The 22,195-nt window shown below is 38.7% G+C and overlaps 1 protein-coding gene across 1 annotated transcript in view; it reads right to left on the bottom strand.

Moving 5' to 3' along the window:
- Positions 1–20,191, bottom strand: part of LOC129925328 (neuroglobin-like) — a 46,733-nt gene extending 26,542 nt beyond the window's left edge. The window contains exon 1 of the mRNA XM_056025028.1: positions 19,842–20,191. Coding sequence (XP_055881003.1) covers positions 19,842–19,903 — 62 coding nt within the window. The 5' untranslated portion in view covers positions 19,904–20,191. The remainder of the gene's footprint in view (positions 1–19,841) is intronic.
- Between the last annotated feature and the right edge of the window lie 2,004 nt (positions 20,192–22,195).

The raw sequence follows: 22,195 nt of genomic DNA, 5'->3' as shown, positions 1-22,195 counted from the left end.
AGTTAAAAATTCTCTGTACAAAGCTTAGCTTAGTTCATTTTCTATATAAACACAATTAATAACAATTAAAGGATTAACTAATTAGTTCATTTTGTTATAGATTCATGTATTATCGACAATGAAAAATTTGCAAAGTTTCAACCTGATCCAAGAATAGGATGTGGGAGAATTAACGTCTACATTCAAGATTCCACCCAGACAGACAGAATTGATTTAAGCTTTAAAAAAATGAATTTTTTTTTGCATCGCCCTATTTTTCCTACCCCGCGGCTATTCACACATCAAAACAAAAAATCCTCGTTACGGCAATGTATAAATCTTTCAGTTAATCCTAGAGTTTAGAAAAATATAGTTTAATGATATAGATCTAGATCCACCAAAAGACAATAGTCTCAATATATTTAGAGCTATAGTATTGATAATGTGTATAAATAGATTGTATAAGTGTTATATACATAGACATAAATAAATATAGACTGGAAGTAGGAAGTTATTTTTATTTGGGGGAAGTCAAATATGTTTTATGTACTATAACTATGTGAAAAAAAATGGCGGCAATTGAGCTATAAATTCTAGGACTAACATTTCAGCCAATATATAATTATGATCTTTAGTTTTGAAAAGTACAAAACTACCATATTCCCAATATTTTGCCTTTGTTTCATAATCATAGACATAGGTAAATATATATAGGTTTGTGATGTGGATCTATGTTTGTTGACATGGCTTCTTTATTAATGTATGGCGGTCGTCTTATCGATTCAAATTGTTAGAATTAGTTTTTAGTCAAAAATGTCAAAGAAAATGAGCAGAACGTGCTCTAATGTTCGTAGTACGATAGGCCAAGGATAAATTCTAAAGGTTTAAAAAAAAAATTGAATATTATACACATTAACTTTCAGTTTCAGTAAGTCAGAATAATTCAGTATCACTGTGACTGTGACTGTCACTAATTTAATATTGATAGATCTAAATCGAAAAAATATGACTAATATTTGTAATAACTAGGTCTAATACTTTTCATACTTTTTACTACTAAATATTAAACTAGTCAGTCTATCATCTATGCATGCAGACTATAGACTAGATCTAGTATAGGCCTAAGTATAGAATCCTCAATGCTGCTGGCAAAATCATTGGCAAAAAACAAACCCCATTTGGGCACAATTAATGCACAAATTGTAAGACAAATTTCCTTAAGGGTAATAAAGATTATTATTATTATTATTATAGATCTAGTGACAATCTAGTCCTAGACTATTTATATACTAACTATAGACTAGACTATACAGATTGCAATTATAGTTTATAGTATAGTAGTATAGTACTAGTAGTAAGTAGTATTTTTTTACTATAGTATTTATATAGACTAGATCTAAATCTAGTATTTAAAACTATTTATAATTATTTTAATTATGTAAATTTAATAGACTTGGTAGGCACGATTAGAGATATAATAATACAGAAGGGGTTCTATCAATTATATAGGTTATGGCTGAAAAAAACAAACTATAAATACTTTTAATTTTACACTGCTCATAACTGCTGTATAACTCATACAAACTTATCTTTTCCCAAATGTTTCCCATAATAATTTTTACTTTATCGTCCAGTCTATATATATATGTCTATGGTTATATACTAATGTATACAGTCAAAAATTAATTCTAGCAGTCCAGCCATGGCACTATACAGCTAATGATTTCTACATAAGACGGTGCGCAAAATGTTCTCCCGCGCGTCTACTTATTTATTCAACCATGATTCAACTCTGTACTGAAGACATGCGGGAATTCCCACTGACGTGCGTTCAAAAGAAAAAGACGTGAACCTAATTGAAGTTGAAGTTGATTCTAGTTGGAACTATTATACACAGTTGTCCCTGTGTGGCCAATAAGCTAGTCATGTTTTTCCCAAAGATATACTTTATACATAAACTGTCAAATTTCGCACCAGCGCACTGGATATGTACGAAGGGTTTAGATGGAAAAGAAGAGACAGTTGATTTCCACCTAAGTGAAAGGGAGATAACTCCTTGGGCTCGCTCCGCCTAAAGTTAAGAAAAGTTGCATCGCCAGTGGACAGGAAAGAAAGGTTAGAAGCAGTATAGGTGCTCAGTGAAAGGTTAGAAGCAGTGTAGGTGCTCAGTGTGGGTTGTCAGGTCAGGAAGATGTCTGAGAAACTATGGAAAGTCCCTCCTGCGAACTGAAGACATTCCTGATAGCTTGAGAAAACTTCAGACAATTAGAAGATAGTGAGCGACACGGTCTGTGACATGTGGTAGCGGCGATATAGATAGGCGACGACTGTGAACCTTGTAGGAAAGAGAAGTCAGAAGTGGCGCTGGTGAATTCAGTAACTCAAGAGTTTGAAGACCTGAAAACCTAAACTGTTATCTATGTTTGTGCTGACCTCATATCACCTGTACATAAGCATCATATCACCTGTACATGAGCATCATATCACCTGTACATAAGCATCATATCACCTGTACATAAGCATCATATCACCTGTACATGAGCATCATATCACCTGTACATGAGCATCATATCACCTGTACATGAGCATCATATCACCTGTACATAAGCATCACCTGTACATAAGCATCATATCACCTGTACATAAGCATCATATCACCTGTACATAAGCATCTTTCATTTTGACCTTGCTCCTTCGTTGAGTTGCTTCCCTTAAAGCTATTAAACTATTTATTTGTCTGATATTTATGTCTTGATATCTCTATGTAAAAAGTTTGGGTTTTTTTTGGTCTTGTGACCGATTCTCTTCCGCCCATAATTTGTTCAAGTCATGTTTGCTCCACAACTTTTTGGATTTGGTTTCTATGACAACGTATCTGGCCAGCTACGTCACAACGTTTCTTGCAACCATTGTTTTAAATGTGCTAATTAGTTTTTCCATTTCAATGTTCTTTCTAATCTCGAACAGACAAAACCAAACCAATGACAACCAACTCACATCTTTCTTTAGATTTGGTATCGAGAGACACAACAAAGAACCGCAACCTCTTCATCAAACATAAGACTGTTCACATTTCTACTAAATTGCAGTAAAAGCCTATAAAAGCGTATAAAGCGTGTTTGGCACTATATAGGCACCCAACAGGTGAACACAAGCTAGAGAAAAACTTAATCTACCCATTAAACCACTGTTACAACAGATCTCAAGTGATCCATTTGGACTAAAGCAGAAAGATTTAAAAACTCCTTCATCCCACTTTCGGTCAGAGTGTTACAAGATCATCTGTCGTCATCGAGAAGTACATAGAAGACTAATTCATATAGCGCTGGTTGTGAATGTGTATGTGTTTTCGTGTGTGAATGTTCTTCGTATCTGCATCTATATTACAGTAGTTACGCTGAGGTGGTCAAATGTAGTCAAACTGAATTTCTATTGATTGGACTAATAAAAATTATCTTATCTTATCTTATCTTATCTTAAGAGTCTTAACACAGTTGAGAAGATTTTAAACAAAAAAAATGCATTAGTTTGGCTTTGATAGACGACCATTACGGAGAACATACAAGTTAGATAGTAGGCCTACAAGTTAGATAGTAGGCCTACAAGTTAGATAGTAGGCCTACAAGTTAGATAGTAGGCCTACAAGTTAGATAGTAGGCCTAAAAGTTAGATAGTAGGCCTACAAGTTAGATAGTAGGCCTACAAGTTAGATAGTAGGCCTACAAGTTAGATAGTAGGCCTACAAGTTAGATAGTAGGCCTACAAGTTAGATAGTAGGCCTACAAGTTAGATAGTAGGCCTACAAGTGACCGACCACACACAATAAATCAACGTACAGAATGTATTACTCCTTTGGCAATGAAATGTTTGAGAGTAAGTAAACTTTGTGATGTATTCTTTGAATCAAACGCTTGTTTCAATGTAAGTAAACTTTGTGATGTATTCTTTGAATCAAACGCTTGTTTCAATGTAAGTAAACTTTGTGATGTATTCTTTGAATCAAACGCTTGTTTCAATGTAAGTAAACTTTGTGATGTATTCTTTGAATCAAACGCTTGTTTCAATGTAAGTAAACTTTGTGATGTATTCTTTGAATCAAACGCTTGTTTCAATGTAAGTAAACTTTGTGATGTATTCTTTGAATCAAACGCTTGTTTCAATGTAAGTAAACTTTGTGATGTATTCGTTGAATCAAACGGTTGTTTCAATGTAAGTAAACTTTGTGATGTATTCGTTGAATCAAACGGTTGTTTCAATGTAAGTAAACTTTGTGATGTATTCTTTGAATCAAATGCTTGTTTCAATGTAAGTAAACTTTGTGATGTATTCGTTGAATCAAACGCTTGTTTCAATGTAAGTAAACTTTGTGATGTATTCTTTGAATCAAACGGTTGTTTCAATGTAAGTAAACTTTGTGATGTATTCTTTGAATCAAACGGTTGTTTCAATGTAAGTAAACTTTGTGATGTATTCGTTGAATCAAACGCTTGTTTCAATGTAAGTAAACTTTGTGATGTATTCTTTGAATCAAACGCTTGTTTCAATGTAAGTAAACTTTGTGATCGATTCTTTGAATCAAACGGTTGTTTCAATGTAAGTAAACTTTGTGATGTATTCTTTGAATCAAACGCTTGTTTCAATGTAAGTAAACTTTGTGATGTATTCTTTGAATCAAACGCTTGTTTCAATGTAAGTAAACTTTGTGATGTATTCTTTGAATCAAACGGTTGTTTCAATGTAAGTAAACTTTGTGATGTATTCGTTGAATCAAACGGTTGTTTCAATGTAAGTAAACTTTGTGATCGATTCTTTGAATCAAACGGTTGTTTCAATGTAAGTAAACTTTGTGATCGATTCTTTGAATCAAACGGTTGTTTCACTGTAAGTAAACTTTGTGATCGATTCGTTGAATCAAACGGTTGTTTCAATGTAAGTAAACTTTGTGATCGATTCTTTGAATCAAACGGTTGTTTCAAATGTAAGTAAACTTTGTGATGTATTCTTTGAATCAAACGGTTGTTTCAATGTAAGTAAACTTTGTGATGTATTCTTTGAATCAAACGGTTGTTTCAATGTAAGTAAACTTTGTGATGTATTCTTTGAATCAAACGCTTGTTTCAATGTAAGTAAACTTTGTGATGTATTCTTTGAATCAAACGGTTGTTTCAATGTAAGTAAACTTTGTGATGTATTCTTTGAATCAAACGGTTGTTTCAATGTAAGTAAACTTTGTGATGTATTCTTTGAATCAAACGGTTGTTTCAATGTAAGTAAACTTTGTGATGTATTCGTTGAATCAAACGGTTGTTTCAATGTAAGTAAACTTTGTGATGTATTCGTTGAATAAAACGGTTGTTTCAATGTAAGTAAACTTTGTGATGTATTCTTTGAATCAAACGGTTGTTTCAATGTAAGTAAACTTTGTGATGTATTCTTTGAATCAAACGGTTGTTTCAATGTAAGTAAACTTTGTGATGTATTCTTTGAATCAAACGGTTGTTTCAATGTAAGTAAACTTTGTGATGTATTCGTTGAATCAAACGGTTGTTTCAATGTAAGTAAACTTTGTGATGTATTCGTTGAATAAAACGGTTGTTTCAATGTAAGTAAACTTTGTGATGTATTCTTTGAATCAAACGGTTGTTTCAATGTAAGTAAACTTTGTGATGTATTCTTTGAATCAAACGGTTGTTTCAATGTAAGTAAACTTTGTGATGTATTCTTTGAATCAAACGGTTGTTTCAATGTAAGTAAACTTTGTGATGTATTCTTTGAATCAAACGGTTGTTTCAATGTAAGTAAACTTTGTGATGTATTCTTTGAATCAAACGCTTGTTTCAATGTAAGTAAACTTTGTGATGTATTCTTTGAATCAAACGCTTGTTTCAATGTAAGTAAACTTTGTGATGTATTTTTTGAATCAAACGGTTGTTTCAATGTAAGTAAACTTTGTGATGTATTCTTTGAATCAAACGCTTGTTTCAATGTAAGTAAACTTTGTGATGTATTCTTTGAATCAAACGGTTGTTTCAATGTAAGTAAACTTTGTGATGTATTCTCTGAATCAAACGGTTGTTTCAATGTAAGTAAACTTTGTGATGTATTCGTTGAATCAAACGCTTGTTTCAATGTAAGTAAACTTTGTGATGTATTCGTTGAATCAAACGGTTGTTTCAATGTAAGTAAACTTTGTGATGTATTCTTTGAATCAAACGGTTGTTTCAATGTAAGTAAACTTTGTGATGTATTCTTTGAATCAAACGCTTGTTTCAATGTAAGTAAACTTTGTGATGTATTCTTTGAATCAAACGCTTGTTTCAATGTAAGTAAACTTTGTGATGTATTCTTTGAATCAAACGGTTGTTTCAATGTAAGTAAACTTTGTGATGTATTCTTTGAATCAAACGGTTGTTTCAATGTAAGTAAACTTTGTGATGTATTCTTTGAATCAAACGGTTGTTTCAATGTAAGTAAACTTTGTGATGTATTCTTTGAATCAAACGGTTGTTTCAATGTAAGTAAACTTTGTGATGTATTCGTTGAATCAAACGGTTGTTTCAATGTAAGTAAACTTTGTGATGTATTCGTTGAATCAAACGCTTGTTTCAATGTAAGTAAACTTTGTAATGTTTTATTGTGTGTCATGCACAATGTCAAACACATTTCCACCACGATAACAAGATATTATTATCCTAATACTTATTAGAAGAATTTGCACATCTCGAACAAGTTTACGCCTGGTTACAAATGTCCCTCCCAAGTTACGCCCATGTTCCGAAAGATTGAATTTAGACTTAATGTTGCTTTTTAATTTGTAATGCTTCTCTATGTTGTATAAGGTGAAGGAATGATCGAGTTACTTCACTGTCTGGTGGCGCCATCTATCACTAAAATTACTCATCAATAACTTTCACGTCGGGATATTTTTTCCTCGTCCCAGACAGGGATACCCCCCCCCCTCCCTCCGCTGTTCTAGACCCCAGTTCTCTTTTCCATTCCACTAGCACTAACAAGCCATTACCCTTCGGATTCTTAGATCAATACATGAAATAAAAAGACGAATCTTTTTTAAGGTATTGGTCTTGAGATTTAATCATTCAGAGCAAGATTTGGTTTAAAGCCCCCCCCCCCTTTTTTTCCATCTTCTCAACGGGAGTAGAGAAATATAAACTGTGACATAGATCTAAATATAGCCCTAAAGTAGGACTCAATCAGTAAAGTAGGACTCAATCCCTAAAGTAGGACTCAATCAGTAAAGTAGGACTCAATCCCTAAAGTAGGACTCAATCCCTAAAGCAGGACTCAATCCCTAAAGCAGGACTCAATCCCTAAAGTAGGACTCAATCCCTAAAGTAGGACTCAATCCCTAAAGTAGGACTCAATCCCTAAAGTAGGACTCAATCCCTAAAGTAGGACTCAATCCCTAAAGTAGGACTCAATCCCTAAAGTAGGACTCAATCAGTAAAGTAGGAGTCAATCAGTAAAGTAGGACTCAATCCCTAAAGTAGGACTCAATCCCTAAAGTAGGACTCAATCCCTAAAGTAGGACTCAATCCCTAAAGTAGGACTCAATCCCTAAAGTAGGACTCTATAATCTATCATGTAGACGTCGAGTCCCATACATTTTTTTTTACAGCTCAATTGAAACTTATCCCCCCCCCCTTTTTTGTCTTAGTATGTAAGTCTACATTGTATTGACTTTAAGCTATCAATTCTTAGGATTTAGGTCTTTGTGACCTAAGGTTTTTGGGGAAAAAACATTTTCTTTTTAAATTGATGAAGAAACAAAAGCGATAAAACGCTAGAAGAGATTTAAACTTCACAGACAGACGGAGAAAGGGACGGACAACACAAAACCAATAGTGGCCTAACTCTACGGTGACTCCAACAGTTTTGTTTCATTATTTTTTTTACCAAAATATATCTAGATAACTAAAAAAAATATGAAGATGATTTACTACATACACTCTGTTCTTGTAGATCTAGATCTATGTCAATATGCCAATCATTAAACCAATCTAGTTCCTGGTTCTTTCCCCTTAATATAAGGGACATCAACGTGTTTTGAGAGACACGGGTTAATGTTCCTGACATTTCCTCGTGGGACAAGTTATCAAAGAGCTAGGGACATGCTAGGGAGGTGGGGGTCATAAGAGAGACAACTAGTTTCAAGGTGCTGATTAGATGGCGGTGACTGTACTTCTGATGGAACAACTGGCGGTGACTGTACTTCTGATGGAATAACTGGCGGTGACTGTACTTCTGATGGAATAACTGGCGGTGACTGTACTTCTGATGGAACAACTGGCAGTGACTGTACTTCTGATGGAATAACTGGCGGTGACTGTACTTCTGATGGAACAACTGGCGGTGACTGTACTTCTGATGGAATAACTGGCAGTGACTGTACTTCTGATGGAACAACTGGCAGTGACTGTACTTCTGATGGAATAACTGGCGGTGACTGTACTTCTGATGGAATAACTGGCGGTGACTGTACTTCTGATGGAATAACTGGCGGTGACTGTACTTCTGATGGAATAACTGGCGGTGACTGTACTTCTGATGGAATAACTGGCGGTGACTGTACTTCTGATGGAATAACTGGCGGTGACTGTACTTCTGATGGAATAACTGGCGGTGACTGTACTTCTGATGGAATAACTGGCGGTGACTGTACTTCTGATGGAATAACTGGCGGTGACTGTACTTCTGATGGAATAACTGGCGGTGACTGTACTTCTGATGGAACAACTGGCGGTGACTGTACTTCTGATGGAACAGCTGGCGGTGACTGTACTTCTGATGGAACAGCTGGCGGTGACTGTACTTCTGATGGAATAACTGGCGGTGACTGTACTTCTGATGGAATAACTGGCGGTGACTGTACTTCTGATGGAATAACTGGCGGTGACTGTACTTCTGATGGAATAACTGGCGGTGACTGTACTTCTGATGGAACAACTGGCGGTGACTGTACTTCTGATGGAATAACTGGCGGTGACTGTACTTCTGATGGAATAACTGGCGGTGACTGTACTTCTGATGGAATAACTGGCGGTGACTGTACTTCTGATGGAACAACTGGCGGTGACTGTACTTCTGATGGAACAACTGGCGGTGACTGTACTTCTTATGGAATAACTGGCGGTGACTGTACTTCTGATGGAATAACTGGCGGTGACTGTACTTCTGATGGAATAACTGGCGGTGACTGTACTTCTGATGGAACAACTGGCGGTGACTGTACTTCTGATGGAACAACTGGCGGTGACTGTACTTCTGATGGAATAACTGGCGGTGACTGTACTTCTGATGGAATAACTGGCGGTGACTGTACTTCTGATGGAATAACTGGCGGTGACTGTACTTCTGATGGAATAACTGGCGGTGACTGTACTTCTGATGGAACAACTGGCGGTGACTGTACTTCTGATGGAACAACTGGCGGTGACTGTACTTCTGATGGAACAGCTGGCGGTGACTGTACTTCTGATGGAATAACTGGCGGTGACTGTACTTCTGATGGAATAACTGGCGGTGACTGTACTTCTGATGGAATAACTGGCGGTGACTGTACTTCTGATGGAACAACTGGCGGTGACTGTACTTCTGATGGAACAACTGGCGGTGACTGTACTTCTGATGGAACAACTGGCGGTGACTGTACTTCTGATGGAATAACTGGCGGTGACTGTACTTCTGATGGAACAACTGGCGGTGACTGTACTTCTGATGGAATAACTGGCGGTGACTGTACTTCTGATGGAATAACTGGCGGTGACTGTACTTCTGATGGAATAACTGGCGGTGACTGTACTTCTGATGGAATAACTGGCGGTGACTGTACTTCTGATGGAACAACTGGCGGTGACTGTACTTCTGATGGAATAACTGGCAGTGACTGTACTTCTGATGGAACAACTGGCGGTGACTGTACTTCTGATGGAATAATTGGCGGTGACTGTACTTCTGATGGAATAACTGGCGGTGACTGTACTTCTGATGGAATAACTGGCGGTGACTGTACTTCTGATGGAATAACTGGCGGTGACTGTACTTCTGATGGAATAACTGGCGGTGACTGTACTTCTGATGGAATAACTGGCGGTGACTGTACTTCTGATGGAATAACTGGCGGTGACTGTACTTCTGATGGAATAACTGGCGGTGACTGTACTTCTGATGGAATAACTGGCGGTGACTGTACTTCTGATGGAACAACTGGCGGTGACTGTACTTCTGATGGAACAGCTGGCGGTGACTGTACTTCTGATGGAACAGCTGGCGGTGACTGTACTTCTGATGGAATAACTGGCGGTGACTGTACTTCTGATGGAATAACTGGCGGTGACTGTACTTCTGATGGAATAACTGGCGGTGACTGTACTTCTGATGGAATAACTGGCGGTGACTGTACTTCTGATGGAACAACTGGCGGTGACTGTACTTCTGATGGAATAACTGGCGGTGACTGTACTTCTGATGGAATAACTGGCGGTGACTGTACTTCTGATGGAATAACTGGCGGTGACTGTACTTCTGATGGAACAACTGGCGGTGACTGTACTTCTGATGGAACAACTGGCGGTGACTGTACTTCTGATGGAACAACTGGCGGTGACTGTACTTCTGATGGAACAACTGGCGGTGACTGTACTTCTTATGGAATAACTGGCGGTGACTGTACTTCTGATGGAACAACTGGCGGTGACTGTACTTCTGATGGAACAACTGGCGGTGACTGTACTTCTGATGGAATAACTGGCGGTGACTGTACTTCTGATGGAATAACTGGCGGTGACTGTACTTCTGATGGAATAACTGGCGGTGACTGTACTTCTGATGGAACAACTGGCGGTGACTGTACTTCTGATGGAACAACTGGCGGTGACTGTACTTCTGATGGAACAGCTGGCGGTGACTGTACTTCTGATGGAATAACTGGCGGTGACTGTACTTCTGATGGAATAACTGGCGGTGACTGTACTTCTGATGGAACAACTGGCGGTGACTGTACTTCTGATGGAACAACTGGCGGTGACTGTACTTCTGATGGAACAACTGGCGGTGACTGTACTTCTGATGGAACAACTGGCGGTGACTGTACTTCTGATGGAACAACTGGCGGTGACTGTACTTCTGATGGAATAACTGGCGGTGACTGTACTTCTGATGGAACAACTGGCGGTGACTGTACTTCTGATGGAACAACTGGCGGTGACTGTACTTCTGATGGAACAACTGGCGGTGACTGTACTTCTGATGGAATAACTGGCGGTGACTGTACTTCTGATGGAATAACTGGCGGTGACTGTACTTCTGATGGAATAACTGGCGGTGACTGTACTTCTGATGGAATAACTGGCGGTGACTGTACTTCTGATGGAATAACTGGCGGTGACTGTACTTCTGATGGAATAACTGGCGGTGACTGTACTTCTGATGGAACAACTGGCGGTGACTGTACTTCTGATGGAATAACTGGCGGTGACTGTACTTCTGATGGAATAACTGGCGGTGACTGTACTTCTGATGGAATAACTGGCGGTGACTGTACTTCTGATGGAACAACTGGCGGTGACTGTACTTCTGATGGAACAACTGGCGGTGACTGTACTTCTGATGGAACAGCTGGCGGTGACTGTACTTCTGATGGAATAACTGGCGGTGACTGTACTTCTGATGGAATAACTGGCGGTGACTGTACTTCTGATGGAATAACTGGCGGTGACTGTACTTCTGATGGAACAACTGGCGGTGACTGTACTTCTGATGGAACAACTGGCGGTGACTGTACTTCTGATGGAACAACTGGCGGTGACTGTACTTCTGATGGAATAACTGGCGGTGACTGTACTTCTGATGGAACAACTGGCGGTGACTGTACTTCTGATGGAATAACTGGCGGTGACTGTACTTCTGATGGAACAACTGGCGGTGACTGTACTTCTGATGGAATAACTGGCGGTGACTGTACTTCTGATGGAATAACTGGCGGTGACTGTACTTCTGATGGAATAACTGGCGGTGACTGTACTTCTGATGGAATAACTGGCGGTGACTGTACTTCTGATGGAATAACTGGCGGTGACTGTACTTCTGATGGAACAACTGGCGGTGACTGTACTTCTGATGGAATAACTGGCGGTGACTGTACTTCTGATGGAATAACTGGCGGTGACTGTACTTCTGATGGAATAACTGGCGGTGACTGTACTTCTGATGGAATAACTGGCGGTGACTGTACTTCTGATGGAATAACTGGCGGTGACTGTACTTCTGATGGAACAACTGGCGGTGACTGTACTTCTGATGGAACAGCTGGCGGTGACTGTACTTCTGATGGAATAACTGGCGGTGACTGTACTTCTGATGGAATAACTGGCGGTGACTGTACTTCTGATGGAATAACTGGCGGTGACTGTACTTCTGATGGAACAACTGGCGGTGACTGTACTTCTGATGGAACAACTGGCGGTGACTGTACTTCTGATGGAATAACTGGCGGTGACTGTACTTCTGATGGAACAGCTGGCGGTGACTGTACTTCTGATGGAACAACTGGCGGTGACTGTACTTCTGATGGAACAACTGGCGGTGACTGTACTTCTGATGGAACAACTGGCGGTGACTGTACTTCTGATGGAACAACTGGCGGTGACTGTACTTCTGATGGAATAACTGGCGGTGACTGTACTTCTGATGGAATAACTGGCGGTGACTGTACTTCTGATGGAATAACTGGCGGTGACTGTACTTCTGATGGAACAACTGGCGGTGACTGTACTTCTGATGGAACAACTGGCGGTGACTGTACTTCAAGCCATCACAATGGATTCTTTCTTTTCTTTAGGTCCTAGTTTTTATTTTTTTTTTTGACTACATACACCCAAGTGTGACCCAAGTCTTTCTATCCTCTCTTGTTTATCATGGTGGAGACTCACTTCTGTTCGACTCATCAGGGGGTGGAAAAGTTCTCAAAGTTTTGCGACAGCCAAACAAAGGGCTGAGTATGTATTTTTAGTATCCAGTTGACTTCCCCTCACTAAACTGTAAATTGTCATTCGTGCATTAAAATAGTGCACTCTTAATACATTAAGAAGGAATGAAGAAACGCATGCTGATGTAATGAATGCAGTTATCACACCGTGGGAATACGAGATTACGTGACAAAAGTAAAAAGAAAAAAACAAGGTTACAAACACAAACTCAAAATTGGCCCCCGAAGTGGTCCACCCAGGCAGGCTTCAATATTTTCAGAAAGAACATTCGATTGAAATTATATCAAAGACAAATGAGAGATAAGAATGGAGAATGAAGGTTAACAGATCTTGTGTAGTGCCCCAACGGGCCAGCAGATCAAAGGATAGGTGAAAGTGAATGTAAAGTTAGATGTTAACCTGACCTAACTAGTTTTCTTTCAGACCTTGTGGTCTATAGGGCAGATGATGTAAGGTTCATCTGTTTTTAACGAGGGTGTCAGGTAGCCAGCACAACGACCAACCGCCTTTACATTTCCCCAACTAATGTCAGGTACCCATTAGGGCTGAGTGGACTCAGAGGCGCCCAAAGATTCCAAAGTTGAAAATCTTCACCAGGATTCGAACCCGGGACCCCCTGTTCGGAAGCCAAGCGCTTTACCGCTCAGCCACCGCGCCTCCCCTGGCCTAACTGATGTCTTATAATTGATCTAATTGTTTTGAAAAGGCTCAATCTCTTTTTTTTTTTTTTTTTTTTTTTTTTTTTTTAAAAAAAGGAAACCTCAGAATTTGCGCTATTCAGTTTTAGCTTTATCATCATAGGAATCCTTGGGCTTTATGCCTCTTTTCTTTGCCTCTTTTTGGGGCTTTATATGCCTCTTTTATGGGCCATCTTGCCTCTGTTCAGAACAGAAAAAAAAAAACATTTCCGCAAAAAAAAAAAGTTCAGGAAAATGAAGTTTACAAGATTACTATTAATTTTTAATTAGGTCTAACTTATAATGCATACTAATTAGCTTTTTCTCTTAAAAAAACTGCTTGCATAACTGATTTTAAAAATTAGATTTTTGACTTCAGAAAAAAAAAGTAGCCGTTGCATCAGATTTTTGAATGGTCTAAAATATTGTGATGTCGGATTTTCAATATCTTTTCTAGTTTACGAGATCTAAACGGGACGGACGGACAGACATTTCACACAAAACTAATAACGCCTTTTCCCCTTTCGGGTGCCGCTAAAAACGACCGGAAAGACTAGATCTATATATACTAGGATATTATCTCGATTTCTATCATTGGATACACCACACAAACAAAACAAGATGACTTACTAGATATATAGGTTGTGCCAACATTGATGTAAATCTGCAATAGAAACACGATATCAGGAAGACCTTCATTTTGTAATCTCTAATATTCAGAAGCTTTACTTTAGTGAACAGAATGTAAGAGTCAAATCGTCATTGTCCTTAGAAGATATTGCCATTAGAGCTGCTTCACCCCACCCCCGCCCATACTTTTATTTTGTTAGATGTAAATTGAATTAGATTGATTTAGTCTCGCTAATGTAAGGGTTGCCCTTGAAAGTGTTGAGATTGGGAGTTGTATGGCTCTGCCAAGTCTGCCTCGTTTCACAGCACTGACACAACTCTACAGCCGTTCAATTTGTTAGGAGTCTTAAAGTATCTGTCAATGATAAGTGTTTTTAAAGTACACATATCTAGTCAATGATGTGTTTTTAAAGTACACATATCTAGTCAATGATAAGTGTTTTTAAAGTACACATATCTAGTCAATGATGTGTTTTTAAAGTATACCTATCAAGTCAATGATAAGTGTTTTTAAAGTACACATATCTAGTCAATGATGTGTTTTTAAAGTACACATATCTAGTCAATGATGTGTTTTTAAAGTACACATATCTAGTCAATGATGTGTTTTTAAAGTATACCTATCAAGTCAATGATGTGTTTTTAAAGTACACCTATCTAGTCAATGATGTGTTTTTAAAGTATATCTATCTAGTCAATGATGTGTTTTTAAAGTACACATAAGTGTTTTTTAAAGTATACCTATCTAGTCAATAATACGTGTTTTTTAAAGTACACATTCTTGTGACAGGTTTTCGCGTGTGACGTGTGTTTGGCTTGTTTAACGTCTAGGGGATGACTATTTTTGAAGCTATCACACACCGACCTATCAGTATATAAATCGGGAGCAGGCACGCAACAAGACGAGCAATGAAAGAGAGATACAAAGTTAAAATATGAAGAATATTTATTTACATAAATATTAACATAGAAGAATAAAAAGGGGGAGGGTTTGCATCTATCTCTAATCAATACTATGTTTAATCATCACTCTTGCACTTAATAAGAGAGTACGTCACTTTGTCTTCTGAACTTAGCTGGTTGTCCTGCTTGGGTCGCAGCTGGCTGTGTCCTAGCTTGATGTTCTGCAGCTGGAGGTGGCGCTCTAGCCGATAGAGGGACGTCGGTGATTCAGTTCTTGTGGAGTTTCAATCCAAAGTTCTGATATCTGTAGTGGGCACAGTAGGGCGGGTGGCCGGCTACCGTGGGCACACGTGTACTGCGGGCAGAGCTGATCTGCCGTGGGCAGTGTAGTTAGCAGGATAAGTCCAGTGACTTGAGGAGATCTGGCGGAGCTATGACGTCTAGCACAGACGCGTGGTCTATAGGGACGTCTTACTTAATAAGTTGACAGGTGGGCTGTCGAATAGGCAGGCAAGTAGAGCCGATAGCGCCAAGCAGTAGATCGCAGTGCTGAATAGCACCAAATAAAGTAGTTGATTGATGTGGAATAAGTAAGCAAGTGATCCGATAAATAGTTGAGTAGATTCCAGTAGGCAGGAGATGATACTCAAAAGCAAATAGGCAGTAGTGCAGTGCTGAATAGCACTAAATGCATAGGCAGACACCTGAAGGAGGCTGCGGATAAACAAAGACAAGTTAAGACATGTCTCTCATGCATCTTATTGATGCCCTCGAGTGAGGTGCATTCGTCAGATTGGTAAAATTGCTTTTGAGTACAATGGGGAGACGATGACAAATGGGATTTGGAAAATAGAGGCTGATAGTAGCAACATAAAAATGTACATAAAAGGGGAAATAATAATCTTAAATAAACAGCACAAGTGGAAAGAGAAGAGGGGGGGGGGAATGGGCGGTGGTCAGCGACCATGACGGTTTGGAGTGCGCTTGAATGGAGAGTGTCCGTCCAAGGGGCGCAATTCTCGTCAAAGTAAAATGAGTAAAGGGGAGATAATTCATATATCTTTTTCTAAGTGCAGTATTAGTGCGCTAGTAAAATTATCAAGGCGGTCAGCCGAGATAAGGAAATAAAATAAGATGCACAAATAAATACATGGTTGCATCAACGATCAATTGAGCAACGTAGCATTAATAGATTAATGCAATACATAAATATATACATATGTCATGTTTATGTTTTCTACTTACGACAGTGAGAAATACACAATGCACTAATTAAATATAAATGAAATAAGCAAAATATACATGATAATATCCAGTGAGAAATATGCACAAAGTAATTAAATGGAACTGTGACTACGTTCGGCTTACCACCAGGTATTCCTCTAAGAGTAAGAATAAATGAAATAGTCCAGACTCGATTGTTCAACGAGAATGAGAAATGAGAGAGCGTATGTCCCGCCTAATCCTATCTTATAAAGGTCCGGAAGAGGTGGGCGGAAACAGGAAGGGCGAAGCCCTAAAGATTATCTCTCACGTGGGTGAATCTGACTCGAGATGGGAGTCGTACCTTGGAGTGTCGAGGGGCGTGTTGATCCGAGGGATCTCCTAGATCAAAGAGAGAGGGGAAGAAAGAGCGATTTGTATTCCACCCAAGGTGGTGTCAACTGCGACCGTCAGACATCCGGCGGGTAAAACCAAAGAGATTGTGTGTTTATCTTTCCCCGATCAAGGGGAGATAAGTGAAAGCCGTGGCCTTGTTATCGCCAAGGTGGTGGACTAAGTCTAGCCTGAAGAGGAAAAGGTGTGGCGGGTGATGAAATTGGGGATAGAACGGGGAAATAATTAAAATAAAATAAATAAATAATGATAAATAATAATTAATGCTGTGATAAAATTGAGTGACTCTGACAACAAGCTTTTGACTTGTCACAATTCTCATTGGCCTCCTTCAGTCGTAGAACGACTATGGTTCATTTCTCGCACACTTCCTCTTGTGGCTGTGGAGCCCTATTTTGGAGAGACACTCCCGTCCACAAATATCGCAGGTTAAGGTGGCTTTTGCTTCGGTGGTAGAGGAGCTGGCCATTTTTCGCATTGTCCGTTTTTCTTCCAGGGCTGAGGCCCATGTTCTTTCGCTATCCATAGCTTTCTTGGTCACTGTCTCTCTCCATCTGGTGCGGTCTAGAGCTATGTCTTCCCAATGGTCAGTATTGATGTTAACTGATTTGAGGTCCCGTTTTATTACATCCATGTAACGGAGGTGGGGGCGACCAATTTTTCTTGAGCCAGTCGCGAGTTGTCTGTAGAGGATGACTTTCGGGATGCGTTTGTCCTCCATCCGGCGAACATGTCCAAGCCAGCGCAAGCTGCGTTGTCTGAGGGCTGTAAAGATGCTGGAAATACCTGTTCGTGCACACTTTTTCAACTTTGACTGTGAATGGACATGTGGCGAGTGTCAGGTAAATTTGGAAATTAAGATTTCGTCTGCAAGAATGCGAAAATGTTTTTTTCACAGAAATGATCATTTTCGTATTCCGTGTGTTAGGTTCCTGGTCATTTTCTTATTCCGTGTGTTAGGTTCCCGGTCATTGTCTTATTCCGTGTGTTAGGTTCCCGGTCATTGTCTTATTCCGTGTGTTAGGTTTATGGTCATTTTCTTATTCCGTGTGTTAGGTTCCTGGTCATTTTCTTATTCCGTGTGTTAGGTTCCCGGTCATTTTCTTATTCCGTGCGTTAGGTTCCCGGTCATTGTCTTATTCCGTGTGTTAGGTTCCTGGTCATTTTCTTATTCCGTGTGTTAGGTTCCTGGTCATTTTCTTATTCCGTGTGTTAGGTTCCCGGTCATTTTCTTATTCCGTGTGTTAGGTTCCTGGTCATTTTCTTATTCCGTGTGTTAGGTTCCCGGTCATTGTCTTATTCCGTGTGTTAGGTTCCCGGTCATTTTCTTATTCCGTGTGTTAGGTTCCTGGTCATTTTCTTATTCCGTGTGTTAGGTTCCTGGTCATTTTCTTATTCCGTGTGTTAGGTTCCTGGTCATTTTCTTATTCCGTGTGTTAGGTTCCTGGTCATTTTCTTATTCCGTGTGTTAGGTTCCTGGTCATTTTCTTATTCCGTGTGTTAGGTTCGTGGTCATTTTCTTATTCCGTGTGTTAGGTTCCTGGTCATTTTCTTATACCGTGTGTTAGGTTCGTGGTCATTTTCTTATTCCGTGTGTTAGGTTCCTGGTCATTTTCTTATACCGTGTGTTAGGTTCCTGGTCATTTTCTTATTCCGTGTGTTAGGTTCCTGGTCATTTTCTTATTCCGTGTGTTAGGTTCCTGGTCATTTTCTTATTCCGTGTGTTAGGTTCCTGGGTTCCTGGTCATTTTCTTATTCCGTGTGTTAGGTTCCTGGTCATTTTCTTATTCCGTGTGTTAGGTTCCTGGTCATTTTCTTATTCCGTGTGTTAGGTTCCTGGTCATTTTCTTATTCCGTGTGTTAGGTTCCTGGTCATTTTCTTATTCCGTGTGTTAGGTTCCTGGTCATTGTCCTCAAAGTGAGCAGATGGCAACGTGTAACTATTATTTTCGTCCAGTTTTGTTGCCAACTTGAAGTTTCATTTCGAAAGATTTTTGTTTCAGACAACTTGAGGCAAGTTGCACTTGATCATTGCAGTGACGTTTTTGCTTCTTGTAATTCTTGTGGCAGTGTCTTCGTTACTAATATACGTCGCACTGTGACTTTCGACTTTTGGTGACTCATTCTGTACCAAACGTTGAAATCCAGACCACCATATTAGCAAACTTGAAGCACCATTTTTCAGAGAGTTTTGTTTTTAAAGTATATTTTTTTACAAGAAAAAAAAAAAGAATGTACAAACTTTCTCGTATACATCACGTGCTGTTTTAGTCGTTTGAATAGGTTTACAAAATATTATCTAGTCTTTAAAATCTCTTTCATTTTTATCCCTTACCTTGCCTCTAAAATACTGGATTTCCTTGTCTGCAAATCGCGCAAGTTTGCTATCAAAATGACTGTACAATTATTTCAGCTCTATAGATTCGACTTATTGCACTTGGTTATAAATGACGTACTGGCGGTGTTTCAAGTTCTGCTGAAAGCGTTCCTTCAAAAAATCGACATTATATTTTTGTAAACGTTCTTTGTTCGAGACACGAGTTGCTCCATAATGAAAATATTACCGTCAGTAACATTGTCTATGAAACAATGGAGTGTTATTAATTATAAACGAAATTGGTTTTGATTTCGTCACGACGTTACCATAGAAATAATAGATCTATGAATAAGCAATGGCCTAATGTTGCGTTGACATAACATTACAATAAGTTAAATGTTTAAAAATAGTAATGCCAGTTTTCTACAACATCTAGAAACTTCCAATGTAACAACTTTGTACAATGTCAGGTCTTACATGTTAGAATAGGCACATTTTATTTTCGATGGCCTTATCAAACTCATACCCAATCGTCATTCGACCATCAAATGGGTCGCGACACTCAGACTGAGAACCCCTGCCTTTGTAGGCTTACCTCTACGCGGTGTTACTTTTCACTTCACTAATAATGTAATAGCAGAAATCGTTTTTTTTTTACTAACCAGCACAGACCTATATAAACAATTGTATCTAAAATAAAAGAACAAAACTTACCAAGACTCTTCATTGATAAATGGAAATAACACCAGCACAAAATCACGTGATACTGTGATCATGAAATGTTTCAGTGCATTGTTTACCTACAATAACTTTACACTAGAAATGTACATCTAGACCTACACATTGGCAATGAATGAACAGCGTTACATGCTTTGGTTAAACATTTAACGTGTTTTTTGTTGTACATCACATCATCTATCTTCCCGGTTTCCCGCTTTTAAAACAATGAATTCCTGTAGATTGACTGGAAGATGAAGTGCATTCAAAGTGGCACAAAGTCTAAAATGATCAAATTAAAAAAAAAAAAATCTCCTTTAAGAATAAAATTTCCGCTCGAAGCTCAGACAACTCGGATCTCACCCGAGTTATGGCCCCTTCCTCTCAATGTATGGAAGAGAGAGAATTGTCCGTGAGGGAGAACTAGCTTGGCCTCCTGGTCGGCCTAATAGTATTAAAATGGTATTAGTATTATTTATGAAGGATAATGTCTGGAATAGCAGTGTTTGTATTGAGTGTGTGCAGATTAGTGTCTGGGTATGTGTGGGTATGAAAGTACAAGGATGTACTTGTGAAAGTATTTGTAGGCTACGAGTCTATTTGTGTGTGTGTGCCTATGTGAGAGCGAGTTGTGTTTCTATGTGTGAAGTTTTTGCTTAAATCTTTTATAAGAAGCTAGGCACCAACAATAATTTGATCTAGTCTACAATCTACATGGTCGAAGCAGAAAGTAGAAATCTAAACTCAACAAAATTGAAGTTAGTCTTAGTCCTGTTAGCCCCCCTCCCCCCCCCCCCCCAAAAAAAAAACATGAAGACAAATACCAGCAGCTTAAAAAGTCAAACTATTAATAATAGCCTAATAGGGAATTAAGCTCCACAAATCAACACTAAAAGGTAATTAAACATAAAATATATATCCTAGTACACACAGGGGCAAATAATCAAATCGAGTCCAATGTTTCTGATATGTCAATAATCATTGAGAGATTAGTTGAAATATCTCTCCCTCTCTCTCTCTCTCTCTCTCCCTCCGACAGCGCCACACACAAACAACACACATACAAATGATAAATGTAAATATTGTACATATGACATCATTTCACCTTCAATCTATAGAGTAGATTTGTGATTTGTTCTCTTTTTGCACAACTATTCTCATCAAGCTGTAACTTACGTCAAGTTTAAAGAGAAAAAAAAAACTCAAACAGAAACGCGCAGGCAGTCAGTGTGTAAAAAAGTCTTACACAAGATTCGTCGACCTTGCCTGATTCCTCGGACTTGCCTGACTCCTTGGCCTTGCCCGATTTCTCGGCCTTGCCTAATCACATTTAATGAATACATGTATGTGTTTCAGAGGGTCTGTTACGGTCGTAGCGCAGCACGGTGTGCATGAATAATGGTGCGAATTGGTGTAATGAATGGAAGTGATGTTGAAAAGGGGAAGCCGGGGGAGATTGACAGGAAGAGAAATGAAATGTTCGTATTTACATAACTTGTTGTAATATTAAAGTATTTATAGAGTAATAACCTGAGAGTCTATTATTATTTCAAAGAGTCTTGTGTCGTAACAAGTGGCGCCCAACGGAAAAGGCAAGACCTGCGTTATAACGGTATCTAATTCCTGTCTACTGAGGTATTACTAGTACTACAAAGTGTAACAAAATCTCTAGATCTCTAGATCTATTAAGATTGAGAAAGTTAGCGTCATCTAAATCTCTAAAGCTATGTACTAGACTCACTGGTAAACATAAACCTTTAGTTGAAACTTAACTAAAAACATTATTGCTGAATTAATCAATTGGATTAACATTTAAATCTAGATTTATATAATTATAATTATTATGACGGCCCATTCTCTACATTCACCAATGTGAAAACGTACATCTTCATTGGTCTGGCGGGTCATAGTTCTCAACAATAACCTTTAACATTCAATATTGATGGAAATTTGTACGATTATTAGCACTGCTGTGGGCAACACTAGTGAATTTTGACTACGGTGGAGAACAGTGCCTATTTAGGACCAACGGATGTACACTGACTACGGCATATAAACAAACAACGAAAGATTCATATCACCGGCGGAGAATATACACTAGCATTGGCAGTTATACCAGCAGGAAGAAGAATATTCCGGGAAGTAGATACATATTTGTATTCGAATAACATTAAACGTTTGTTTCATTACATTACATTTAGATAGGAACATTGTTTCCAGACATTAAGTATAGGAGAATCAAATATATTTAATGGATATGGTCAGCTAACTCGATAAAGAAAAATTAAAAATGGCGGATAAAGCTGAAATAGTTGCTTTGAAAGAAGAAGGGAGACTATTGGAATTAGAAG

Source organism: Biomphalaria glabrata, chromosome 3, assembly GCF_947242115.1.
Source record: "Biomphalaria glabrata chromosome 3, xgBioGlab47.1, whole genome shotgun sequence".
Lineage (NCBI taxonomy): Eukaryota > Metazoa > Mollusca > Gastropoda > Planorbidae > Biomphalaria > Biomphalaria glabrata.
The sequence above is the reverse complement of the archived record's forward strand: the minus strand, read 5'-3'. Positions and strand labels throughout refer to the sequence as shown.